Raw genomic sequence first — 26,991 nt, 5'->3', positions numbered from 1 at the left:
CAGATTTAATGCCCCTTGTGCTGTTATAATAACCTCCTGTGGGAAGGTTGGGGGAAGAATCACATATGGGTGTCATTGTCAGGTGTCCACAGACTTTTGGCCATATAATGTGTATAATAACTATATATAGTATGTATACCATGTATACAAAGTTTGCTTTAACATGTATTTCTGACCTTGTCTTCCTTTATTCAGTTTGTTTATTCCCGGCAGTAACCATTTTCATAAAAGCCTTGGTCCATTTCCATGGAGTGTTGTCTGTGCAGTGTTCACCTTCCGGTATGATCGGAAACTCGTATTGAAACTCGTTTCCATTCACAGTGCTAATTTTATAGCACTGTTATGATATTACTGTACAGTTTTAGACAATGTAAGGGTCTTTGGATGTTACGCCACGGCCAGCAGAGGGCACTGCGGTACGGCTGCTGACTGGTCACGTGACTCTTTTGTTTTCGTTCACTTCCCGCTTGGACACTGAGTTAGGTTTGAGCATGTCTCTGATTTGCCACAGGTGCCCATGGTTTGAGTTAATTAGGTTTGTTAGTTAAACCCCCCGTGTGACTGCGCACATTGCGCAGTATTAAAGTTGGTTTAGTTCGTCAAGGGAAGGAAGTGTAAGGATATGTGCTAATGTGTAGCAAGCTAGCGGTCGTAGCTAGGGGACCAGAGTGTGTATAGTCAGGAGAGACCGCGCTCCCTGTGTTTGTTTATCTGTTTATTTGTTTCTTGTTTAAGTAATAAAGACTGTGACCTGCACCTGCATCCGCTTCCAGTCTCGTTCCGTGACAGAATACTGCGCCCAAAATGTGGAAGCAGCAGGTCGCCACGAGCGCCGCCGAAGAGGCCAGGATTTGGGCGCTCCTCCGTTCGTCCCTGGAGATGAGCAAACAGCTCGAAGAGGAAATGGCTCAGTGCAAAGCCGAGCTGCGCGCCGCGTCGTCCCTCGCGCCATATACCCCGTCCCCGCCGCCAAGGAGCGACGCCTTGCAACACAGCCAGCAAAGTAACCTGAGCATCTGGGGCTTTCCACTGCAGGGGAGGTACACCTTGCTGCGCAGTCCAGAGGTGAAGGCTGGCCCAGAAATTTTTTTGGGGGGGGGGGCAATGAGGACAGCAGAGCTCCAGCCTGAGGCTTACGGGGAGGTCTCAGCTGTGGAGCTCTCACCTGAGGTCAACATGGCGACCTCAGAGGGACAGGCTGAGGAGGCCGCCCCGCATGGCCGAGGAGGCCTCCCCGCCGCCCCGCACGGCCGAGGAGGCCGCCACGCCCTCCAGTGCCGCCGAAGGTGGAGCCCAGAGTTCCAGAGCTGCCGGGGGTGGTGCCCAGCATCCCAGGAGCGGTGTCCTGCGTCCCAGCGCCGCCAGGGGCGGTGCTCTGACTTTCTACCCCGGTGGGGATGCTGCTCTACTCCTCTGCTGCCCGACGGAGGCTGCTTTGCTTTCTGTCGCAGCGAAAGACAGTTCGTACAGGGTTCCGGGACCCCCGTTGGAGGGGGGTTCTTGGTGCTCCGGGAGGAGCACCCTTTGGAGGGGGGTTCTGTTACGCCACGGCCAGCAGAGGGCACTGCGGTACGGCTGCTGATTGGTCACGTGACTCTTTTGTTTTCGTTCACTTCCCGCTTGGACACTGAGTTAGGTTTGAGCATGTCTTTGATTTGGCACAGGTGCCCATGGTTTGAGTTAATCAGGTTTGTTAGTTACCCCCCCCCCCCCTAGTGGTCGTAGCTAGGGGACCAGAGTGTGTATAGTCAGGAGAGACCGCGCTCCCTGTTTGTTTATCTGTTTATCTGTTTATTTGTTTCTTGTTTAAGTAATAGACTGTGACCTGCACCTGCATCCGCCTCCAGTCTCGTTCCGTGACATTGGATAGCTCTCTGGAGGACTCCTTAAAGGTTGTATGTAAAACCCTACAACAAAATGTTTCCCTAGCAGACAATGTTGAAAGTAGTATCTATCTATCTATCTATCTATCTATCTTTATTTATTTATCTATCTATCTATCTATCTATCTATCTATCTCTATCTATCTATCCAAAGAACCCTTCAAGTCTAGTCTTGTCTCAACAGCATAGTAGAGACAATATAAAATCAATATTCAGTTTAAAAATGAAGGACCTTTCTTTGAAAATTTCCTTTCATCTCTTACCTATATGACTTTCAAATAAAATGATTTAGATGCTTCCTGCCATGGATGCATGCTGCAGTGCTCAGGAGTGCTGAAAGTAATTTGATGTGACTTCCAGCTAAGCATGACAAAAACATTCTGACATTTTATTTTGACTCACATCACCAGATATATGGTAAGCAGCTTGCTGAACATAGTCATTCCAGCTTTTAGTTAATATTGCAAGCCCCACCTTTCAGTAAAGCTAGCATAATCAATTTGTGGCACAATTTATATCACATACAGATGGCAGATGTCTTGATACTCCTCCTTGAAAACTCCTCCAATCATATTGCAATCTAAAACATCAGGGCAAATCAGGAGCTGAATCAGGACACAAAACAACTCCATGCCCTAAATCACCTTAAGGCTTTGTGCTATATGAGCATTGCAGGAAGTAGATAAACACAGTGCAGCTTCAGCAAGAGCCTTTCTGAACTGCGGTCTTATACAGTATGTATGAATTAAAGCCTGTCGATTGAATTCTGCCCCACAAGTCAACAAAAATTGACACAAACCATTATGCCTGCTGTAAACTGAATTTGTGTTGAGGGGACAAGGGGCTTGGACTAGGGGCTGTTGAACCAGAGGGAAATAATGGGCTTGCACTACAACAGTATTGCTCAGATTCAGATCTGAGATGCGGAGACATTAAATGAGCTAAAATTTGCTACTTAATAATGTGCAATGTGGCACTTTAGATGCCACAAGTGCAGCAGAGATGTGGAGGATATTAGCTTGTGCATTTATTACTGGAGCACATAACAGAGATCAATGCTGCAGAAATGGTGTGAATTCTCTGAATTGTGAAAATGTAGGTGCTGATTTAAGGTTTGCACTGAAAAACTTGGTAACTGCAAAAAAAATATATATATAGAAAAAATAGAAAGGATTGTCTCTTTTGGTTGTGGCTAAATGAGTGAAATAGCATGCCTTACCTGTTTTGCATGACTGCCTTAATGAATATGCAATTTATTTCTACTTAAAAGTGCAAAAAACAGTGTCAAGGCAAAGAGAAAAAAATATCACTTAAAGTGGAGCTTGTTAAGCATGAAAGAACAGAGATGTGTGGAAGAACAGCAGGTATAAAATGTGACAATTTCTGACATTTGAAGGCATAATTAAACCATTTACTAAAGGTTCATCAAATAATTAAAAAATATCACCTCAGTATATTTGCTAATTTGCTAGATTACAGACTCGTGTTTGTTGTATTTCATGTTCCTATCATATTTTAAACATTTTTCATTATGTCTCTCAGCCATTCGTTACCATTATACTTAACACACTATTACTTAAAGGTGACGTAAAGATCCAAGCTCACATTCAGCACATGCACAAACCTCATCTTAATATTGTTATGTAATACACAACATGCCCACTAACTGCACATGCAATTTATCACACTACACACACACACACACACACACATTAGGGTACTTTAAGTGGGTTGTTAGTGAATTGGGGCCCTAATATCAATAACATGAAAAACTTTCTAAAAAATTTAATTACAAATGAAGTGATCACTTACCATGGTGATCCCGGCACTGGAGTGGATGCAACTGGCCGTTTGTCTTTAGGAGAGCTGTCAATATCCATGCTAATCTTAAACTGCTCATCCTACACATACAATTTTTTTCAACACACACACACACACGTTCTGCATTACTATTCTAGAGATGTACACATTTATTTCTGAGGTATAAATAATCACAGCACTCTATTCAAAGCCCTATTTTGTTTTACAATTGTTTTAAAATTCATTTTGTGATTTAAAAAAAATCATGGTGACAGTCAAACCACTCTTCAAATCCACTTTAACCACAATAAACCTTTAGTTTAGCACAAGAAGCCTGCAAGCCAACTTTAAGTGCTCCAACATTCACCTCAATATCTTGAAAAGGTCTTATTCCCAATTAATGTTTATTCGCTGTGCACTTGTACTCCACTGATTATACAGATGTGAAGTTCAATTAACTTGCCAAGGGTTAGGAGGCTAATCCCAAAATGTGTAGTATATATTACTGTGTGATAAAATGATTTAGACATGTTCAGCTCTCGACAGTGGACAGACAGCAGTCAATTACTAAAACCCTGGCTGACCAAATGACACAGATTACTGATTCTCCACACTGGGGGCTGCTGAACGACAATGCGGCTGGCCAAATGAATTGGTGCTGTGAGAAAATTTTACTAATTACAATCTCTGGAAAGGCTAATAAGGGGTATTGTGTATAATGTTGAAAGGACCAAGCCTTTCTTAAAGACTGGCACTAGCTATTTGACTGAATAGACTTATACACTGTAAAAATACTGTTAAATTTAAAGAAACATAATGACAGTAAAATATATTTACAGTATTGTTCTTCACTGTATGTTCCAGTCATATGTATATTGTAAATGAAAAATAAAATATAATTGACTACATTTCCATTTGCCCATTTGGCTGACACTCCTATCCACCACCACTTATAATTGAGAGAGAAAACAACTTAGTAGATTTGAAGATTATGGATCTTGTCAAAGGAATCAAACATGGCAGCTTGGCAGTGCTGGGATTTGAACTCATGACCTTCTGAACGTGCCACCTTAACCTTAACCACCTTAGCCTCCTCTTCCCTCAACTAGCATACACTGATTATACCACCTCTACTGAATTAACTCGCACAAAAAGACAAATTTCAGTGTTTTAGTAAACCAAAAATTGGAATAGCATATAAACTTACATCCAGGAGGGGATGTGTTTTCCTAAAATAGTCATCAAAAGGCACTAAAATGCTTGATTAGTTTTCAGATGTCAACATAAAGGGAACCTTTACCATTATCAAATGTGTCTATAATGTTGATACCCACTATGCATTGCATTTCCTAGTATTGTATTGTAAGCTAAAGCACTGCTATAACTGCCCAATCATTTACAGTACAATCATGTTAAATAATAAAACATTATTTTGGTAGTTGAAGTCCAAAGATATTAGATGGTACCACCAGTGCAAGGCTCAAAAGTAAGAACCAAAGCATAAGAACACTCCAAGGACAAAAGAACTTCCTTGCCACACCAAGCAGTAGTGTGGTTCATTGAGAACTATAGGAGACAAGATTATGTTGTAAACTTGCTGACAACACCAGACACCTGTTATGTACACTCACCAATTCGTATTAGAGTTGGGGTACTCGATCATAGATCTGGTCTTGAGCCCAATTATGAACAAACTGGGACTTGTCACACACTCGGGTAAATTTGTACTTAAACTTGACATGGACTTGGACATTTTGGACTCTGAAATTTTTCTCTGTGCGTGTGTCAAGTGTGTGCGTCAGGCAGGGAGACATCGTGCGAGTATCGAGTTGAGTTCTCTTTAGCGGCTTATTACACTTGGGTGGTCAAATAAATACACACAAATCATGTCAAAATGCAGGTCTGGCTGAGTATTCAGGAAAACACAGTCAGTTATGTCTTAAATGATTGTAAACGGTTGGGAAAAAAATCGGAGGTGTGTCAATACAGTATATTAGATTTGTGCATAGTGACAGCAGTCTAATAAACCTGCTGCTGTCTGTGTCATTAATGTTAATCAAGCAACAAAAGACAAAGAGAAAATCACTCCCTCACTCATTTGACTGAATAAGATTTTAATAAGAATATTTTAATGAGAATCACTGTATATGTCATACAGTGAAGTTTAATTTATTTAATTGCTTTTTTCAATTTCAGTATCGCTGATAGACTTACCCGAGAAAACATATCGTTATTGTGAAATAAGATTGTAGTCATATCACCCACCCCTAAACATTAGTATTTGGTGATTCCAGTCTTGAATTTCAAATAAAATGTGAAACGTACTTCTTAATGTAGTAAATATTATATCATAAATCCTGCTGATAGGGATTTTTTTTTTCCATTTTAGGAATTAAAATAAAATAAACAGTAACAAGAACAGAGCTGTGTTCAGAAATGACTTTGTTGTGATTCATAGACAGATTAAAATGCAGTAATAAAACATGAAGCTTGTTGTTAAGACATGCTGCTAAATGTAACTCCACTCTGTACTCACTCTCTCTCTCTCTCTCTCTCTCTCAGACTATACAACTGTGCAGTAGAGGCATCAAGTAATTGAAATGTCACCTCAAACTGGAGGACACAATACACTGTGATACAATAACAAAACAGGCTAATTTGTATTTTCATGCACTTGTAATATAATAAAGGTTCTACATATACCTCTATATCCCTTTTATTCTTTGAAAACATTTTTTTGTATAGGAAACCAGTTGAGGTGCTGATGACATTAAATAAAAATATTAAATGGCAATGGCAAGATTTAGTAGTGGTATTTTTTGTTACATTTATGTTGCCATTGGTTTGTGAAGGTTACATTATTAATTAAACAGTTCAGTGTTGAGTTACAATTGCAAGTTCAAATCTTTTTTCAACTTTATTAATTTCTGGACTTGCCATTAAGGACTCAGACTTGAGCCCGACTCGGCCCCTTTTGCACTCGTACTCGCACTACCAATTAGTGCCTAACATTGAATCTGTGAGTACAGTAGTCCATTGTATAAAACACTGAATACATTTACTAAGTATGTGCAAGGCACCTGAGAGGAGATGTTACTATTCTCACTTTCCTGATATATATTTCACAAAAGACTTTTGCCTGGATATTTGTATACACTGATCAGCCATAACATTAAAACCACTGACAGGTGACGTGAATAACATTTTATTATCTTGTTACAATGGCACCTGTCAAGGGCATGAAGATTAGGCATCAGGTGACCAGTCAGTTCTCAAAGTTGGTATGTGAATGCAGGAAAAATGGGCAAGCATCTCAGTGACTTTGACAAGGACTAAATTGTGATGGCTAGACGGTCAGAGCATCTCCAAAACAGCAGTTCTTGTGGGGTGTTCCTGGAATGCAGTGGTTAGTACCTACCAAAGGTGGTGCAAGGAAGGACAACTGGTGAACCAGCATCATGATCATGGGCACCCAAGGCTCATAGATGCGCATGGGGCGTGAAGGCTAGTCCAGTCCAATCCCACAGAAGAGCTACTGTAGTACACATTGCTGAAAATCTTAATGCTGGCTATGAGAGAGAGAACGCACAGTGAAACGCAGGTTGCTGTGTATGGGGCTGCGTAGCCTCAGACCAGTCAGAGTGCCCATGCTGACTTATGTCTACCTCCTAAAGCGCCTACAGTGGGCATGTGAGCATCCAAAGTGAAACATGGCGCAATGAAAGAAGGTGGCCTGGTTTGATGAATAATGTTTATATCATCTGCACAGCCAGATTTGATTGTGTGTGTCACTTACCTGGGGAAAATGGCATCAGAATGCACTATGTGTAGAAGGAAAGCCAGTGGAGGCAGTGTAACGCTATGGGCAATGCTGGGAAACTTTGGGTCCTGGTATTCATGTGTTTGTTACTTTGACACATATCACCCACCTAAACATTGTTGCAGACCAAGTGCACCCCTTCATGCCAGCAGTATTCCCTAATGCCAGTGGCCTTTTATAGCAGGATAATGCGCCCTGCCACACTGCAAACATAGTTCAGCACAAGACAGACCTACACAATAAAAGGCAGGTAGTTTTAATGTTATGACTGATGGCTAGAATAACACTACTCAAGCATGGACTAAAGAATCTAGCAACATGATGCTCTTGTAGTCTATGGCCAACTTTTTAGATGGTAGTCACCCAATATAAAATCATTGTATTCTTTAGATTCAGTCACAAGACATCTGAAAGAGAGGAGTACAGTATCTCCCTCCAGTCTATTTAAACTGGTACATTTACCATGAAAACTTTGCAATAAACTTGCCCAACATACAAGGAGAGTATCTTGTTCTTTCATCACATACATGTGATAATGAAGCCATCTTAACTGGACACTAAATTTGAGCTTCTCTAATATTTCAGTTTGACTTTCTTTTATGAGCAGTTAGATTCAATTTATGCCAAACCCCAGTTATGGAAATAAAATGAACTGCACTGTTGTGCCAATTTAGAGACTGTTAATGGTTACATTGAAATAATGATCAGAAAAAGCTAATGTGGGAGAAAGTGAATGATGATCACAAACCTCGACTTTGTCCCCTGGTGTTGAATTGGAGTGCAGCACCAATGCTCCTGTGCAGGATGGCTTCCTCAATTCCAGTTTCTTTTCTAAGAGGAAGCAAGCAGATGTTAAGTCTTCAATTCTTCTTGTTTTGTTTTTTTTTTTTTTTTCTTCCCCAGTTTAAATTCTCATCAGTCCTAGACGTTCGGTGTGCAATCAGCAAAGAGCTTGCATGTTAAACCACACTTCAGTCCACAAGAATGACAATGTAATTTAAAGTCGTGTTAAGCAGGCTTATTAAAGTACTTTAAGCATGCAGTTGGTCCACCAATTAAATCTTCATTTATAAGTAATCTAGACAAGGCAAGTACATAATGAAAATGGTGCAAAAATCTTTGGACATGAAAGATATAATCATATATTCATTTATAAGCACATCTAGATGGAGCAAACTAAATGATCTCTAAACTCTTCTGTGTAACACAAAGTTTTTTTGCTGTTGATGTTTTCTTTTCTTTTCCTGAAGAACATTTGCAAAACTTAACCGGTAGAGCCATAGCCTAGTTTTTAGGTTTTTTAAATAATTTAAAATAATAATTAATTTCTAGGTTTTCCTACTCTTTAACTCCAAAAGGAATACATATTATATTGATACTATTTTTTCATCTTAAGCTACTCAGAAATGGTATGGTTAAACAGATTATTAGCATATTTATAGTCAAATCTCATGAGTAATATGCAATTTGTGCATGTCTTTTTTTTCACTAAACAGAGTCTGGAACATGCTACATTTTAATGTTGGGACATGCTATGCCTTATTAATGAGAAACTATTGAAATTTAGTGCAGCACACAAATATTTTTTTCAATAATGTTTTGTGCCATGTTGCCCTTGCTCTTTATGCTTTAACAATGATCTGATGCTTGACAAAATAATTGAGGAAATCATTTTGATTTTGAAAAACTGCCAATCCATCGCAGGGCACACTCACATACACATTCACACACCCATTCATACTCTACGGACACTTTGGAAATACCAATCAGCCTACCATGCATGTCTTTCGACTGGGGGAGGAAGCCGGAGTACCTGGAGGAAACCCCCTCACCACGGGGAGTACATACAAACTCCACACACGCAGGGCCACGGTGGGAATCAAACCCCCGACCCTGGCAGCATGAGGCGAACGTGCCGACCACTAAGCCACTGTGCGCCCTTAGATCTAAGATAACTTTCAAAAATATGTTGCCTGAATCATGCGTCACCTGAAAATGTAACTTCCAGTACCAGTGATCTACAATCATTTATTCCTGAGAGTAACAAGTAAAGCCACTGCTGTACTTGTTTTTATTTTATTTATCAAAGAATTGTCCAAAAGAATACTTCTATCCAAGTCTAAAATGTGGGGATTTTTCATTACAACTCGGGGAAACTTTTTAAATTCATGGACACATGAGAAAGTACAGATGTCTCTGGCATTTAATCTTACTTTTTGGGGTGTGAAGACATTTGAACCTTTATAACCTCTGATTATTGATGTGAAGCAATTCAGCACAGTGCCACTGCTTGAGCTCATTCCACAGCTTCTGGGGTTTATTATTGTTCTGTTTTCATTGACATTTGGTCATTGTTCTGTCTGCAAAGCACACAGAGGTTCACTCAGGAGGCAATGTGTTTTCCATGTTTAAATCATTGCATTCAGAAGCTCCTGACTCCACTAAGACCTCTTAAGAAACCCCTTTGTTAAGTGTGCTGTGTGAACACTTAATAAATGCCAATCCGTTTGGCTCAGGACTCGAGGCAATGGTACGGCTTTACATTATATTGTACTAGAGTTAAGGAATTAAAGTGAAACAGGTCTTGGTGTACAATAAAACTCCGAGCACTGCAAATAAAATACAATTTGTTTCTGCTCCAGCATGACAAAATTCTACCAGAAATTCAATAAGACTACAAAAATTCATGGAGACCAGCAACATTCCACCACAATGATGTGTACATATTGTTTCAAGTACTATCTATTTGACAATGACAATACAATGACCGTGCCATTTGAATTCTACTGATGTCTGATAATATCCTATACAGTACAGACATTCACTATTGTTTCACACTGAAATAGCCGGACATTTGTTTTACATTGCTTCATAACTGTTCACCGGTTTATTATTATTATTAGTACTACTAGTAGTAGTAGTATTCCCATAAGGGTCTAGCTGCCATTCAGTTTTAACCAAGATAGAACTTTAATAATAGTTAGGTCACAATTTGCATAACTCAGTACTTATAAGAGGTAACATAGTTAAAGTTATGGATAGAGGAGAGATAATTTGAATAGATTTTAATAGTTTTAACACTGTTTTAATGTTAAGTATTTCAAGAAGTCAGCGTAACTTTCTGTTTAGGCTAGGCTCCAAAATTTATATTTTTGATTTGTATTTTGTTTACCCATGCATCCATCCAAAATAAATAACACTCACTCATCTTCCAGTATTTTTTCTTCTTTTAATTAAAACCTAACCCTATCAAACTACATTTTCCCCCTCATTTATCCCCAAACTCTCCTATTTTCAGAACTTCTTTTAAGAATTTCTACCATTTATCATTCACCAAATCACTCACATTGCAAGGTCTGTCTAACACAGCATGTGGTCATCTGCTCAGCTCTAATGAAAGGAATCCTCGATCTGACAGACAACAAATGAGGCCCAACTCTGGAATCCAACGGGAACATGATTTTGTCTGATGATGTAACTCTGAGCTAAATCTGGTAGCAAGAGCAAATCATAGCAAAATATTTTGTAATTTCTGAAATAAAAAACCTATTTTTCTTCACCTTGACAGATGTGTTTTGAACCATCGTTTTGGGATAAAATGTCCCTTCATATTCTCTCTTCATAATTCAAATGATTTGCTAAAAGCCTCTAAAATTTCCAACTTACACCCTCCCTGACTTAATCTAAATATGGATGTTGTGCAAATGAAAGCTTATAGCAGTGTGGTTCATTGGATCACCCCACATTAGCAGAATGGATAAGATGCAGAAGGTAGTAATATGAATCATTTGAACAGCCATCCAAAGTGTAGATATAACATACTTGTAGGTATATTGAGAGAAACAAAATTACACCTAATGATTTCTATAGCTCCAGTTACAATATCTGCTACCAGAAATAAATGATGATTTTAAAAAAATAGATATTTTTGGTGAATTTGGTTGCTCTGCATAATCTGGCAGCAGTTCAGACAATTCGATCGTTGAGGACATGCTCACCTGGAGCCTTTTTATCTTTCCAGTCACCAGCCAGAAGGGTCAAAGCAGGGGCAGAGAGGGACCTCACAGCAGTGAGCTGTGTGGGCAGAACAGGAGTCAGCAGACCTTCCCATGAGCCTCGAGGTCCTATGAGTAAAACAGAGAAAACAGAATCAGATTTTGCCAGAAAAATTCAGTAGAATCTTGCCATCGTATCTCTCTCTCTCTCTCTCTCTCTCTCTCTTTCTCTCACTCTCTCTCTCTATGCTGTTGAGGCATTTTGCTGACATAGTTCCAGTCACCTTAGAGGGAGAGATGATGAAACCTTAATCCTATAATGCAATATTTTTCATTTCTATCCTGATAGGTGTGGTCTCTTCCAGGATGACCCACCCCCCACCCACAGGGCACAAGGGCTCAATACATGGTTTGATATGAATGAAAATTATATAAATCATATGCTATGGCCTTCTTGAAATCTCAACCAAACAGAACACCTATGTGCCTATGTTGAGTTAACATAGTCTTCCTGTCAGCTCAAATCAGTTTGGCCATTCTTTATTCAGTCTTTATTGTTTAACCTTTTGTTACAAAAAAAATAATAAATCACAAAAATACTCTGCTCTCATGGATATCAAACAATTGCAAACACAGGTTTATCAAAAAAAATCTTTGTTAAATATAGGTGTGCAACAATTATTGGCACCCTTTTCGTCAATACTTTGTGCTACCTCCCTTTGTCAAGATAACAGCTCTGAGTCTTCTCCTATAATGCCTGAGGAGGTTGGAGAATACATGGTAAGGGATCTGAGACCATTCCTCCATACAGAATCTCTCCAGATCCTTCAAATTTCAAGGTCCACACTGGTGGAATCTCCCCTTCAGTTCACCCCACAGGTTTTCTATGGGTTTCAAGTCAAGGGATTGGGATGGCCATGGAAAGACCTTGAGTGGTCAGTAAACCATTTTGATGTTGATTTTGATGTATGCTTTAGATCACTGTCCTGCTGGAAGATCCAACCACAGCCCATTTTAAGCTTTCTGGCAGAGGCAGAGTCCATGATGCCATGTATCTCAACAAAATATCCAGGTCCTTTGGCAGAAATACAGCCCCAAAACATTAACGATCCACCACCATATTTAACCATGGGCATGAGGTACTTTTCCATATTGCACCTCTGGTGTTTATTTCCAAAAAGCTTGCTTTTGGTAACATCTGACGATAGAACCCGCTCCCATTTGAAGTTCCATTAGTGTCTGGCAAACTGAAGACTCTTGAGTTTGTTTTTTTGATGAGAGTAGAGGATTTTTTTCTTGAAAGATTCTTCAAATATATTTTCCATATATGAATTCATAGGGGTGCCAATAACTGTGGCACACATATATTGAACAAACTTTTTTTTTTTTTTTGATAAACCTGTGTTGTTTGCAATTGTTTGATATCCATGCGAGCAGAGTATTTCTGTGAATTTATTTTTAGCAAAATATAAAAATGTTAAACAATAAAGACAATTTTTTCACAGCCTTCATATTTACCAAGGGTGCCAATATTAGTGGAGGGCACTGTATATGCAGTACTGTGCAAAAGTCTTAGGTACATGCAACGAAATGCTGTATATAATAATAATGAAATTAAGTGTTTCTCCATTTACAAAATACTATAAAGAGCAGTAGGAATAAGTGAAACAAGTCAATATTTTGTGTGACAACCCTTTGCTTTTTTTTTTTTTTTTTTTTTTTTTTTTTTTTAAAGTAGTTTCAGGTAAAATTAGTGCAGTTTTATCCCTTAGGGTGCATTAATCTTTACTGCTTTTGTTGTCCTTAAGAGTAGACTAAATATTAATGATCCTTGCAATGTCCTTCATTACCATTAACACCCATGGGTCAGCCAGACATTATGTTTCAGTCATATTTTCCATACATACTGTACAGTAGCTCATGCATTCTTTGCATGAACCTACTAGTGATGGTTATCTATGTTATCTGTTATCTGTTTTTCATTGGCTTCAACATTTGTACAGTATGTTGTGTGGGCTTGTTGGAGTTTTTAATGGCTTATTGATTACTATTTTTGGAGAGACAATGTGTCAATAACATTAACCACAGCAACGCAGCTATAGCTTAAAACTGTATGTCAGGGGTTACATTTTACCTTTATTTTCTTCCCCATTTTGTGTATGTTTACATTGCTTAAGCAATGAAGAGTGCAGTTAAAGAAATAGAGTTGTTGGAAATCAGGGCAAACTTACTTAAAAATAAAACAAATGGTTTGAAAAAAACAAACCGAAACTTGTTCCCTCAGCTTGTTAAAATGTTAAATTCATGTTCAGTCTGAAACGCTTACAGCTAATGTCAAACATAATTAGCCTTTCCAAATATGACTTGATTATGGCCCTGAATTCAGACAGAACAAGAGAAAATATAAAAGCCTGAATTTTGTATTTTAAATAGAATAAATTGTGAGCAGCATCCATCCCATTTAAATGTCCAATAAATACAATGTCCAATGATCATCATTTGGGATTAGCCTGTGGAGGGTACAAAAGTAAATTTTATGATGAGGGACTAAAAAATTCCCGGAATTGTTAAAAAATATACTTGCAATACATTTGTCACAACATTTCTACCATTCCTGGAAACATTTCCTGTAGTCATCTTTTGTCATCATATCTAGCCTCCTGTGTTTTTTTTTCTGGATTTCTTCAACAGTGACAAATCTTTCCCCTTCAATGTCATTTTTAATTTCAGGAACAAAAAGAAATAGCAAGAAGTGAGATCTGGTGAATATGGTGGATAGCAAGCAATAACCACATTGTATCTGGTTAAAAACTCCTTGGTTTACAATGCAGTGTGTGCAGGTGCAATGTTGTGGTGCAAGATCCAGTTCTGGGTATACCACTTCTTCAGACATTTTTTTCCTGATGCTTTCCCATAAACACTTTAGCACTTCAATGTAAAATTGCTTACAGTTGCAATCAAAATTACTCAATCCCCATTGGGAATCAGGTTTATTGTCAAAATTTACAGACTTTCAGCTGGTTGCAATTAACAAATCAAAGAAAATCATTGAAATAGTTCAACATAATGAATGCTTCAAGTGGTTTCCCCAAATTCAACTGAAAATGCAACTTATAATGACATCTCCAGTCTCAAAATCATTCAACCCCTTCATGGCAAGCATCCTTTATACTTATTAGAGCACCCTTTTGCTGTTATGACCTGCTGAAAACGAGATGCATAGAGAGACAGCCGCTTCTGGCAGCGTTCCTGAGGAATCTTAGCCCATTCCTCATGAGCAATGGCCTCCAGTTCAGGAATATTCTTAGGTTTGCGTGCTGCAACCGTCTTCTTCAAATCCCACCAGAGATGTTCTATGGGGTCAGGTGACTGTGATGGTCCTGTAGAATCTTCTAGGACTTCTTCTGAAACCAAGCCTTGGTGGAATTTGAGGCATGCTTGGGAGCATTGTCCTGTTGGAAGGTCCAATGATGTCCAAGCTTCAGCTTCCTCCCAGATGGCATGAGGTTTTCTCCTAGGATTTCCTGATACTTCAATGAATCCATCTTGCCTTCCACACGCTGCAGTTTTCCAGTGCCAGAGGACAAAGCAGCCCCAGAGCATCACCGAGCCACCACCATGCTTGACTGTGGACAAAGTTTTCTCTCTTCATTCTTCTTCCTCCAGACATGCTGCTGATCCATCGTGCTGAAAAGTTCCAGTTTTGTTTCATCGCTCCACAGAACAGAATCCCAAAATTTCTGTGGCTTATTTATATGATTTTGAGGTGACTTTTCTTGTGCTTTTGGGTCAGTAGTGGTGTACATCTTGGAGTTCTGGCATGGAAACCTTCTGTGTTTAGTACGCACCTTACTGTGCTCACTGAAATCTCAGTGCCTGTTGCCACCAAGTCTTGCTGCTGGACTTTTGCAGTCACTTGAGGGTTTTTCACAACCTGTCTCCTCCAAAATCTGGTTGCAGCTGTTGATAGCTTCCTTTTTCTTCCCCGTCCAGGTATTTCATGTATTTTCTGCCCATAAAGTTATGAAATGTACTGACACATTACAGTTTCACTGAACCTATAGTTGTTTGATCAACTGGTCCTTAGCATGATCAGATCAGGCTCAGAACCACCTCCACACACACACACGCACACTCACACACACACACACAGTTTTTGACATTGTCATTAGAATAAGAGAATCACAGCTAGATTTAAAACCACACTCAAGATAAGCTTATTCATATAGGAATACTGAACTGTTAAATATATGCTGACTTGCTTTTCACTATGATCTAGCTACAATTACACAGTAAAATGTAGCAAGATATTTGTCTTATGAAGGTGAACAGCTTCAGTTTAACACAAATATGTTCACTAGGAGAGGAGTGTGACAATTATGGACTAAGCTCCATCCTGCACAGGGTAACAGACAGGAAGATTATATATGAGTGGGTGAATGGATTTGGGGAGAATAAAGGACGTCAGTTCTGAACACGGTCAAACACGCATTTGCAGTTCCTCAAAGCATCTGATATTTTCCCCCAGCTCTGGCATATTTAGAGGACAAAAAATGGCAGATTTGCTATCAAAAGCTCTCCATAAAAAGCTTTATGTGAGAGAGAGAGAGAAAAAAAAACAAGGTCATTTGAGAGACTGAATAAAAACAGATGAAAATTTTCAGTAAAATCTGCAATGAAATATTTTTCTGTCTTCAAACTCCTATGTGCACTGTTAAATATATGCTCATATATGTACACTCAATAATCATATCATTAAAACTACCTGCCTAATACAATGTAGTTTTGACCTGTCAAGGCATGTCAGGCATGGACTTCCCAAGACCTTTGAAGGTACGCTGTGGTATCTAGCACCAAGATATTAACAGCAGATCCTTTATGTCATGTACGTTGAGAGGTGGAGCCTCCAAAGATTGGACTTGTTTGTCCACCATATCTCAAAGATGCTTGTTTGGATTGAGATCTAGGGAATTTGGAAGTCAAGTCAACACTGTAAACACTTTTTCCTGTTCCTCAAAAAAATTCTGAAAATTTTTTGCAGTGTGTCAGGGTGTATTATCCTGCTGAAAGAGGCCACTGCCATTGGGGAAGACCATTGCCATAAATGGGTATACTTGGTCTGCAACAATGTTTAAGTAGGTGACAGCCATCCGCATGATGTAAAAGAAAACATGATTTATCAGACCAGGCCACCTTCTTTCGTTGCTCCATGGTCCAGTTTGGATGCTTACATGCCCATTATAAGGCACTTTCAGCACAGGGGTCAGCATGGGCACTCTGATCATTCTGCAGCTACACAGGAAATTGTGATGCACTGTGTGTTTTTTCTATCATACCCAATATTAACTTTTCAGCATTGTGCTACAGTAGCTCTTCTGTAGATTGGACCAGATTGGCTAGCCTTTGCTCCCCATGTGCATCAGTGAGCCTTGGACACCCATGACCATATCAGCGGTTCACCGGTTGTCCTTCCATGGACCACTTTTGGTAGGTACTAACCACTGAATACTGGAACATCCCATAAGACCTACTGATTTGGAAATGCTCTGACCCAGTCATCTAACCATCACAATTTAGCCCTTTTGGTCAAAATCAATCAGATCCTTATGCTTGCCCATTTTTCCTGCTTCCAACATATCAACTTAAAAAAACTGACTGTTCACTTGATGCCTATTATACAGTATCTCACAAAAGTGAGTACAGCCCTCACATTTTTGTAAATATTTGACTATATCTTTTAATGTGACAACATTGAAGAAATGACACTTTACTACAATGTAAAGTAGTGAGTGTACAGCTTGTATAACAGTGTAAATTTGTTGTCCCCTCAAAATAACTCCACACATAGCCATTAATGTCTAAACAACTGGCAACAAAAGTGAGTACACCCCTAAGTGAAAATGTCCAAATTGGGCCCAAAGTGTCAATATTTTGTGTGGCCACCATTATTTTCCAGCACTGCCTTAACCCTCTTGGGCATGGAGTTCACCAGAGCTTCACAGGTTGCCACTGGAGTCCTCTTCCACTCCTCCATGATGACATCACGGAGCTGGTGGATGTTAGAGACCTTGTGCTCCTCCACCTTCCGTTTGAGGATGCCCCACAGATGCTCAATAGGGTTTAGGTTTGGAGACATGCTTGACCAGTCTATCACCTTCACCCTTAGCTTCTTTAGCAAGGCAGTGGTCGTCTTGGAGGTGTGTTTGGGATCGTTATCATGCTGGAATACTGCCCTGCGGCCCAGTCTCCACTGGCAGGGGATCATTCTTTGCTTCAGTATGTCACAGTACATGTTGGCATTCATGGTTCCCTCAATGAACTGTAGCTCCCCAGCACTCATGCAGCCCCAGACCATGACACTCCCACCACCATGCTTGACTGTAGGCAAGACACACTTGTCTTTGTACCGCCACACATGCTTGACACCATCTGAACCAAATAAGTTTATTTTGGTCTCATCAGACCACAGGACCTGGTTCCAGTAATCCATGTCCTTAGTCTGTTTTTCTGCAGCAAACTGTTTGCGGGCTTTCTTGTGCATCATCTTTAGAAGAGGCTTCCTTCTGGGACGACAGCCATGCAGACCAATTTGATGCAGTGTGCGGCGTATGGTCTGAGCACTGACAGGCTAACCCCCCACCCCTTCAACCTCTGCGGCAATGCTGGCAGCACGCATACGTCTATTTCTCAAAGACAATCTCTGGATATGACGCTGAGCATGTGCACTCAACTTCTTTGGTCGACCATGGCGAGGCCTGTTCTGAGTGGAACCTGTCCTGTTCAACCGCTGTATGGTCTTGGCCACCGTGCTGCAGCTCAGATTCAGGGTCTTGGTGATGTTCTTATAGCCTAGGCCATCTTTATGTAGAGCAACAATTCTTTTTTTCAGATCCTCAGAGAGTTCTTTGCCATGAGGTGCCATGTTGAACTTCCAGTGGCCAGTATGAGGGAATGTGAGAGTGATCACACCAAATTTAACACACCTGCTCCCCAGTGGTTTAGACATTAATGGCTGTGTTGAGTTATTTTGAGGGGACAGCAAATTTACACTGTTACACAAGCTGTACACTCACTACTTTACATTGAAGCAAAGTGTCATTTCTTCAGTGTTGTCACCTGAAAAGATATAATCAAATATTTACAAAAATGTGAGGGGTGTACTCACTTTTGTGAGATACTGTATCCCACCCCTTGACAGGTGCCACTATAACAAGAAAATCAATGTTATTCATGTGACCTGTCAGTGGTTTTAATGTTGCCTGATCAATGTGTGTGTGTGTGTGTGTGTGTGTGTGTGTGTGTGTGTGTGTGTGTGTGTGTGTGTGTGTGTGTACATTCATGTGAAAAAATAAGTACACCATGGAAATTGTTGTTGTTTTTTTTTTTTTTTTTTTTACATATTTGGGCAAGCAAACATTTGATCCTCTTTGAAACAGAGCCTATTAATAAAGTTGATACACTCAAATGACACATCAAACTGACCTTTTGTAGTAATTTACACAATTTAAATGAACACAAACCAGATCAGTCACATGGAAAAACCAAGTACACCCATATATTTATCACACCTTCAAATCCATAAAATTAGAATCAGGTATTCAAGATTGGGTGCCAGTGATTAGAAGCTGCTTAGAGAGTGCAGGTGAAATCTGTCCTTAATTCCCTCTCATAGCTAGTGTCTGGTGTTCCCTTTGTTATTGAGGTGTGTGGTGTCATCATGCCAAGATCTAAAGAGTTCTGTAAGGCCAAGGGATTTGAAAAGATCTCCCAGTTATTTTAAATAAATCATTCCACTGTATGGAAAATCATCTACAAATAGCACAGATTTCAAATACCTGCCAATTTGTCCAGGACTGACCGTCCCCGCAAATTCAGCCCAAAAGCAGATCGTCTAACGCAAAAAGAAGTCTCCAAGAACCCCAACATTGAATCTCAGGATCTGCTCGTAAGTCTCACAACTGTTGGTGTCAAGGTGCACCTTTCTACAATCAGAAAGAGTTTGCACAAATTTGACCTGCATGGAAGTCGTGCCGGGGAAAAGTCTTTGCAAGACTACAGTTTACCATGCAGCATATAGGCAAAGACCAGGCCTTTTGGAATAATGTGCTCTGGACAGACGAATCAAAGATAGAGTTGTTTGGCCACAGTAACAGCAGACATGTTTGATGTAGACCAAAAACAGTTTTTCAGGAGAAGTACCTCATACCAACTCTGAAGCACATTGGTGGAAATGTTATAGTTTGGGGCCTCTTCACTGTCTCAGGGACTAGACAGCTAGCATTCATTAATTCAACTATGAATTCTGCATCCTATCAAACAGTGCTTGAAGAAAATGTGAGGCCATCTGTCTGAATGTTGCAGTTGAACCAAAAGTGGACCTTTCAACAGGATAATGATCATAAACACACTAGGAAATCCAACAAGAAATGGCTCAAGAAGAAGAAATAGATGGTTATGGAATGGCCAAGTCAATGCCTGTATTTGAATTCCACAGTACCTCTTTTTTCATGTAGTATGCTTCATATATTGAGCCTTATAGATTCACTTTCATATTCATGAAATATGAATATCTTTTAAGTAATAATTTCAATAAACAAAGTCTATGAAATGCTTCTATATTCTGCACCAGACTAGATTTTATTAAGATTAGATGTGAATATTTGACCAAGTAGCAGTATTTTAAGTTATTATTTCTTTTTGTTTTTTAAGTCACAGCTGAGTACATGTCCGGGAGATAGGATATGTTTTCTCCTAGGCCTTTCCAGCATGGCAAAACTGCTGACCTTTTAGCTTAGAGCCGTTTTACTGATAATAATCTTTAAAGATAACAAAAAAAATCCATAAGGGTGCTAAATGGAAAATTGGGAAAAACATTTAGGAAAAATAATATGAACATTGTTGTTGTTGTTGATATGTTTGGGTTCGACCCTTTTGTGAAGGGAAATATTAATGCTACATCCTATACAATTGTGTGCTTTCAAGTTTGTGGCAACAGTTTGGGGAAGAAACACATATGTGTGTGATGGTCAGGTGTCCACAAATATAGCGTACATACATACATACATACACACATACATACAGTATGTAGTGTCTAGGATGGTCTTGGTATGGATTTATTATTTTTCTGTGTTTCCCACACACTTCAGTTCCACTGAAAAATCCATTATAAAATGATCATTTCTTTCTTTTTTTTGCCAGGAAGGAGCAGAAGAACAAGAAACAGGGAGTGATAAAGGAACAGCCTGTGGCAAAGTTCAGTATTAAAAGGCAATCCATTAAGAGATGTGTTCTCTGGTGAGAATTCAATCTAAATCAATTAAGCCTCAGTGGGACAAGCTGTCCTCTCTCTCATCCTCTCTCTCATTATCTACCACCAAGCTCAATTTACCATAAGCAGGTGCTGTTTAGCCGCATTACATAACCAGGCTTATTTCCTTGCTGTTTAACACTATGAGCAGATGCAGACTTACAATTATCTAAATTGTAAACACTAGAGAAAGAACATGAACTGGTCACTGTAGAAATTATTAAGGCAGTGTTGTTGTTTTTTTGGATAAAGTCAACGGTAACCTCTGGTTGGTGATTTCTTCATTATACCTTTTTGAATAGATCAACATATTAATTTTTGCATTCAGTAGCTACTTTATCCTGATCAGGATCGAGGTGGATTCAGAGACTATGCCAGGAATACAGAGTGTGAGGTGGAAGTAAAACCTACAGTCATGTGAAACAATAAGTACACCCCATGTAAATTGTTGGCTTTTTTGACATATTTGGACAACTAAAGATTTGATCATCTTTGAAACAGTGCATATTAATAAAGTTGATATGCTTGAACAAAACCACAAAGAAAATAATTCCTTCAACAGAAATATCAATAGATGTGATATTCTTCTGTGGAAAAAAGTAAGTATACCCTTAGCCTCAGAAGCTAGTATTGCCCCCTTTAGCAGAAATAATTTCTTGTAGGCATTTTGCATAATTGTCCACCAGGCTTGCTAGAATTTTCAACCACTCTTCCTTGCAATAATCTTTCAGTTATAAAATGTTTGAGGGTTTTCTTGCATGTACGGCCCGTTTCAAATCCCCCCACAACATTTCAATGGGATTTAAATTCAGGCTTTGACTAGGCCATTCCATAACCCTCCATTTTATCTTTCCTTGGTGGATTTGCTAGTGTGTTTAGAATCATTATACTGTTGAAAGGTCCACTTTCAGTTCAACTTCAACGTTCTGACAGATCGCCTCACATTATCTTCATGCACTCTTTGATATGATGCAGAATTCATAGTTGAATCGATGAATGCAAGCTGTCCAGTCCCTGAGGCAGTGAAATAACGACAAACCGTAACTTTCCACCACTATGCTTCACATAGTCATCACCAAACATGTCTGGTGTTACTTTGGCCAAACAACTCTATCTTTGATTCATCTCTCCAGAGCACATTATTCCAAAAGGCCTGGTCTTTGCCTATATGATCATAGGCAAACTGTAATCTTGCAAAGGATTTTATCGTGGCATGCCTCCCAAGCAGGTCAAATTTGTGCAATCTCTTTCTGATTGTAGAAGCATGCACTTCGATACCAACAGTTGCAAGAGTAACAGATCCTGAGATTCAATTTTGGGGTTCTTGGGAGACTTCTTTTTACATCAAATGGTCTGCTCTTGGGATGGATTTGCTGGGACGGTCTGTCCTGAACAAATTGGCAGTCATTTGAAATCTGAGCCATTTGTAGATGATTTTCCTTACAATGTAATGATGTATTTCAAATAATTTGGAGATCTTTTTGAATCCCTTGCCAGCCTCATAGGCATCCACAACCTTGTTTTCTGAAAGCCTTACAGAACTCTTTAGATCTTGGAAAAGGAAAAGTACAGTTTGGTAACTTTATTTCTGAAAGCATACTCACTGCACCACCATGCTATGCAGGACAACATATGCAAAATATGTAAATTAGTATTTACATTGTACATATTACTATGTACATTGAATTATGTGTGTTATCAGTAAAAAACAAAACAAACAAACAAAAAAAAAACATACCCCTGACAGTGTCCTCTTCTAATTATGATTTAATAAGAAGTCATGTTTGTTCCAAATATCCTAGAGCTTCAAAATGATGATGCAAGGTCTCTGTGAGACACATCAAACAAAAAAGCTGCACATGAAAATGAATGAAAGACAATGTGCTGTGCATCTGTGCTGATCTGCCAGCAATAATATAAACTTCTGTCACTATGGGAGAAAAGTTGCTTCCTTGAGAAAGTGTCCTAACCTTCTCTGTGAACAGTGAGATTCAGTTCAGAAGAAAAGAAGAGACACACTTAAAATTTTAATACACTTAATTCCAGGTAAATCAAATAAAACATATTTTGTGAGATGTTGCTTGAAAGTGTTGCACTGTCTGGATCTACAAATTTAGTTAGAAAGCAGCATACACATTCAAAGTCAATTAATATGATCTTCTGAATGGTATAAAATGAGACATATGAAGGAGGAATTGGGCTTTCAGATATGCATTATGAATCAAATCCTGGTGTGATTTGTTTAAGCAGACACATTCAACACAACCATCAGACCATCTGATAGAGATGAATATGCCAATGTTTTATGAGTATGTTCTTAGTCACCCCTAGCTTTGGCTTGTCTTTCCTTCTGTTTTTAATCTTAGAAATCTGACTAATAGGTGAATAATGCCCTAAATCACTAAAGGTCTAATGTACTATATGTATGTTCATCTATGTTGCTCATAAGTGAGGCTGGAGCTGATTTCTTTCTAGCCCAGACTATGCAGAGCTGTGAAAAAGTATTTACCCTATCCTGATTTCTTCATTTGTGTATATTTAATACTAAATAGTTTTAGTTCTTCAATGAAATACAACATAAAACAAAGGTAACCTGAATAAACACACAATGCAATTTTTATTTTTAATTTTTTTTTTTAGTGAAGCAAAAAAGTTATAGAACACCTATCACCCATGTGAAAAACTAATTGCCCCCTAAAACTTAAAATCTGGTTATGCTGCCTTAGTAGCAGTAACTGCAACCAAAAGTTTCCCATAACTGGAGATCAGTCTTTCACTTACTTCTAGGACTAGGATTTACTCCTATGTTTTGGATCATCGTCTTGCTGCATAAGACAATGATCGGACTGAAGACCAGACATTCACCTTTAGGATTTTTTGGCAGAGAGCAGAATTCATGTTTCCTTCAATTATTCCAAGTTGCCTAGGCCCTGAAGCAGCAGTCTTTTGTGACTTCTGGGTTAGCTGCTGTGCTCTTGGAGGAATTTTGGAAAATCGGCCCCTTTTGGGAAGATTCACTACTGTGCTAAGTTTTTCCATTTGGAGATAACATCTCTGACTGTGGTTCTTTGGAGTTCCAGAGCCATTGAAAGAGCTTTGTAAACTTTCCCAGACTGATGTATTTCAATCACCTTCTTCCTCATCATTTCTGGAAATTTCTTTCAATTTTAGCATAGTGTTTTGCTGGGTAAGACCTTTTAACCAACTTCATGCTGTTGATTTGACTGAACAGGGTAACTGAACTGGACTGGCAGTAATCAGGCCTGGTTGTGTCTAGTCCAGCTGAACACCTTTATGAATACAGTTACATAGATTTGGGGAATTAGTACTGTAACTACAGGGGCAACTATATTACCACACAGGCCCAGATGGTATTGGATAATTTTTTTTTTTTTTTGCTTCAATAAATAACGTTATCATTTAAAAAATCTATTTTGTGTTCACTCAGTTTGCCTTTGTTGTATCTTAGATTTTGCTTTAATTTCTGTAACAATTTACTATGAGATATACACAAAAACAGAAGAAATCATAATGGGGAAAGTACTTTTCCAAAGCACTGTAGATTCATGCACCCTATCCATGAAATACATGTCAAGTAGTTACACAGTGTGAAATGCCCCCTAGATTTCATGGGTAGGTAAGGGCTGATATTTTGCATCCTTTGTTGCTGATGCTTCTCTAACATTTCATCAACAGTGAGTGTGAATGTGTGGATTGTTTATGCCTTCATTCATTTTGCCCCAAAATGGAGGACTCCAGAGTAGAAACTAAAAATACATAGACTATGTATCCAAACAAAGTACAAATTACCCAAATGGAAAGATGACAGAGTCTTTTTTTTTTTTTTTTTTTTTTACTGATAGGACTGCAAATTTTCTGTTTACCATGTTTTGTATTCTGAGGAAACACAACATTAAACCAATAAAGCATTATAGACATTTGTGTATGTAATACTTTGCCTCAGTATTCATCTTTGAGACCTCATGATATAATACATTGTTCAACCCTAATACTTTAGTTGTCAAGCTACGATAGATAGTAGATTTTATCCTCACAACCAAACATCACTGACTGTTGTTTATGGTAAACTATGTCAAATGAAACTGTATGACACAAGGGGTTATCAGTGCAGTTGTTTTCTAAAAAAAACAACATGGCTGTGACACATCAAAAAAAGCTTCTTTAGGCTATCAGATGATTGTCCTCTCAAAACCTCCAATGCTAAATTGTTGCTGCAAATGTTGACATGTCTTATGGAGATGACAAGACAATTTCTTTTGTGCTCTTCAGAAACACCATGGCTGCACATAACCTTCAATATTTCACAAGACAAGATTTGCTGTCTTCCTTTTGACCTCTCACATTTTATTCCTTTAGTCTGAACACAATTTTACAAATGTTTCATATTTGATTTGTATTACCTGCTAAATCAGCAGCATACCTACCAGGTTTATATGCAAACACTATCTAAAATAATACTCTGTCTCTTCTACATGACCCAAATAGTTAAACCACCAGTAGTCAAGTTGTACTTGTTTGATTTGAGCCTTGTGTTGAAGGTATGCTAAAGAGCACAGATTGAGGGTAAAAAATGCCTATATTTTGCTTTATTGAAGTTCTAGTTGCAGAATTCCTGGAAAAAAATAGCCATTTTCATGTAGTTTCCAATGTTTTTAACAGTCTTTCCAGTTGAGTGACCAATTCAGTATACTGTTGAATATGCAGTGCTAGTTTTAGCTGACAGTGCGATTTAGACCTCTTCCTCAGATCTATCTCACCTCTACCTCTCAAAGCAGAAAAAGAGGGAACAAAGAGGGGTGGCAGGACATGTGGGTCTTCAGTGAGATGAATAGATAAATAAATCAAATTTGATGGGACACTTTCATGATGCAACACTCTGCAAGTTTTATAAATGAAAAGCATCCTCAGCATGTCTCATAGCAAATAAGACAAGTCAATGTCACATACATTTTTAATCACCCAGACCAGCCATTGTTTTCTTTAACTGTTGTTAAAACAATAATATGAACTATTCAGGAGTTTTTATTCTCATCCCATGCACACTGAACCATGGGTAAACCCAGTAGAGCTATCTGCATTACAGCTTGTGACTACAAATTAGTCTCATATCTTCTCTTCTGTGGAGGTGAGTGCATTTTCACTTACATTCTAGTCACCTTTCTGGAAAAACTAAGGAGGAACTATGGTGCCTGCTACCAGTGAGTTGGTTTCTCTTGTTAACATTATTAGCCTTGTTAAAGTCATTCACTGCACTCCTCTGTGTTGTTGCTCAGTGATCACACTCACTTCTCATTCTTCTTCTGGGGTCAGTTTTCCTCAGAGCTATCTCCTCAGGTAATTTATGCCCTCTCCCATTTAGCCTACACTAACGAGCATGGTTGAGTGGGCATCGCTTGTCATACTGCACATTCTCACTGAACCTGCCAACTAACACATATATTGGGACTGGAGTTTGGCAGCCTCCATTCTCTCTTCATCTCTGTTGGGTCAAATCCTCCCTCATCTTGGCTATGTGCTACCAATGTGGTTGAGTGGGTTTCCCTTGCTGTACTGAGCCCTATTCAGTGCTGGGCCTACTACATTAGCTGGATCCACTAAAAACACCACTGGGACTAAAATCCGGTTCCTCTCCATTCTCCCCTCATTCTCCCTGTCAGCTCATACCTGTATTATTAGTATTCTTAGAACCTGACCTATTTGTACTAGCAGGATGATGTATTTTTGATAGAGACTACAAGCACTTTTGTAAGTCACTCTGGATAAAGGCATCTGGGTAATGTTTTTTTATGAAAATGAAAGATGGAAAAACATCATAACATGTTGTTTAGTATCAGTTGTTGGGCTGATTCATAATGGCATAAAGATGTTTTGTAAAGAATCTACATCATATTTTCAAAATAAAATGCTACCAAACGTATTACTGATTGCTTAAAATGTCTTGTGTATTATTATCTTGAATACACTCTGACACCCACTTTATAACTTCAGGCTATAGTTATTTCTCATAGTAAAAAGCATTTCCATGCATGTAAACAGAGAAACCATTTATTTATTTGTATAGTTACTTATTTATGTAGGTAACTTTATGTTTACATAAATTATGTAATCCAAGGTTCCTAGTACATAATTGCATATGCATGTAATGTTGCAAAATTATGAATTTTA

The 26,991-nt window shown here is 38.8% G+C and overlaps 2 protein-coding genes across 2 annotated transcripts in view; one reads left to right on the top strand and one right to left on the bottom strand.

The window, feature by feature from the left end:
- The window catches only part of tcerg1l (transcription elongation regulator 1 like), a 101,295-nt gene that overhangs the window by 6,317 nt on the left and 67,987 nt on the right, over positions 1–26,991 (bottom strand). The window contains exons 6-8 of the mRNA XM_017484429.3: positions 11,502–11,627; positions 8,252–8,334; positions 3,696–3,784 (exon numbers count right to left, since the gene is read on the bottom strand). Coding sequence (XP_017339918.1) covers positions 3,696–3,784; positions 8,252–8,334; positions 11,502–11,627 — 298 coding nt within the window. The remainder of the gene's footprint in view (positions 1–3,695; positions 3,785–8,251; positions 8,335–11,501; positions 11,628–26,991) is intronic.
- Positions 367–8,228, top strand: LOC128634517 (uncharacterized). The gene is made up of 2 exons (XM_053685144.1): positions 367–1,892; positions 6,246–8,228. The coding sequence occupies exon 1, from the start codon at positions 805–807 to the stop codon at positions 1,714–1,716; it is 912 nt and encodes a 303-aa protein (XP_053541119.1). The 5' UTR covers positions 367–804; the 3' UTR covers positions 1,717–1,892; positions 6,246–8,228.

Source organism: Ictalurus punctatus, chromosome 13, assembly GCF_001660625.3.
Source record: "Ictalurus punctatus breed USDA103 chromosome 13, Coco_2.0, whole genome shotgun sequence".
NCBI lineage: Eukaryota > Metazoa > Chordata > Actinopteri > Siluriformes > Ictaluridae > Ictalurus > Ictalurus punctatus.
This window is presented reverse-complemented; position numbering and strand designations above follow the sequence as displayed.

What these genes read in the sequence shown, in the direction of transcription:
- LOC128634517 (XM_053685144.1), top strand. Translation starts at nt 805, where the DNA reads ATGTGGAAGCAGCAGGTCGCCACGAGCGCCGCCGAAGAGGCCAGGATT.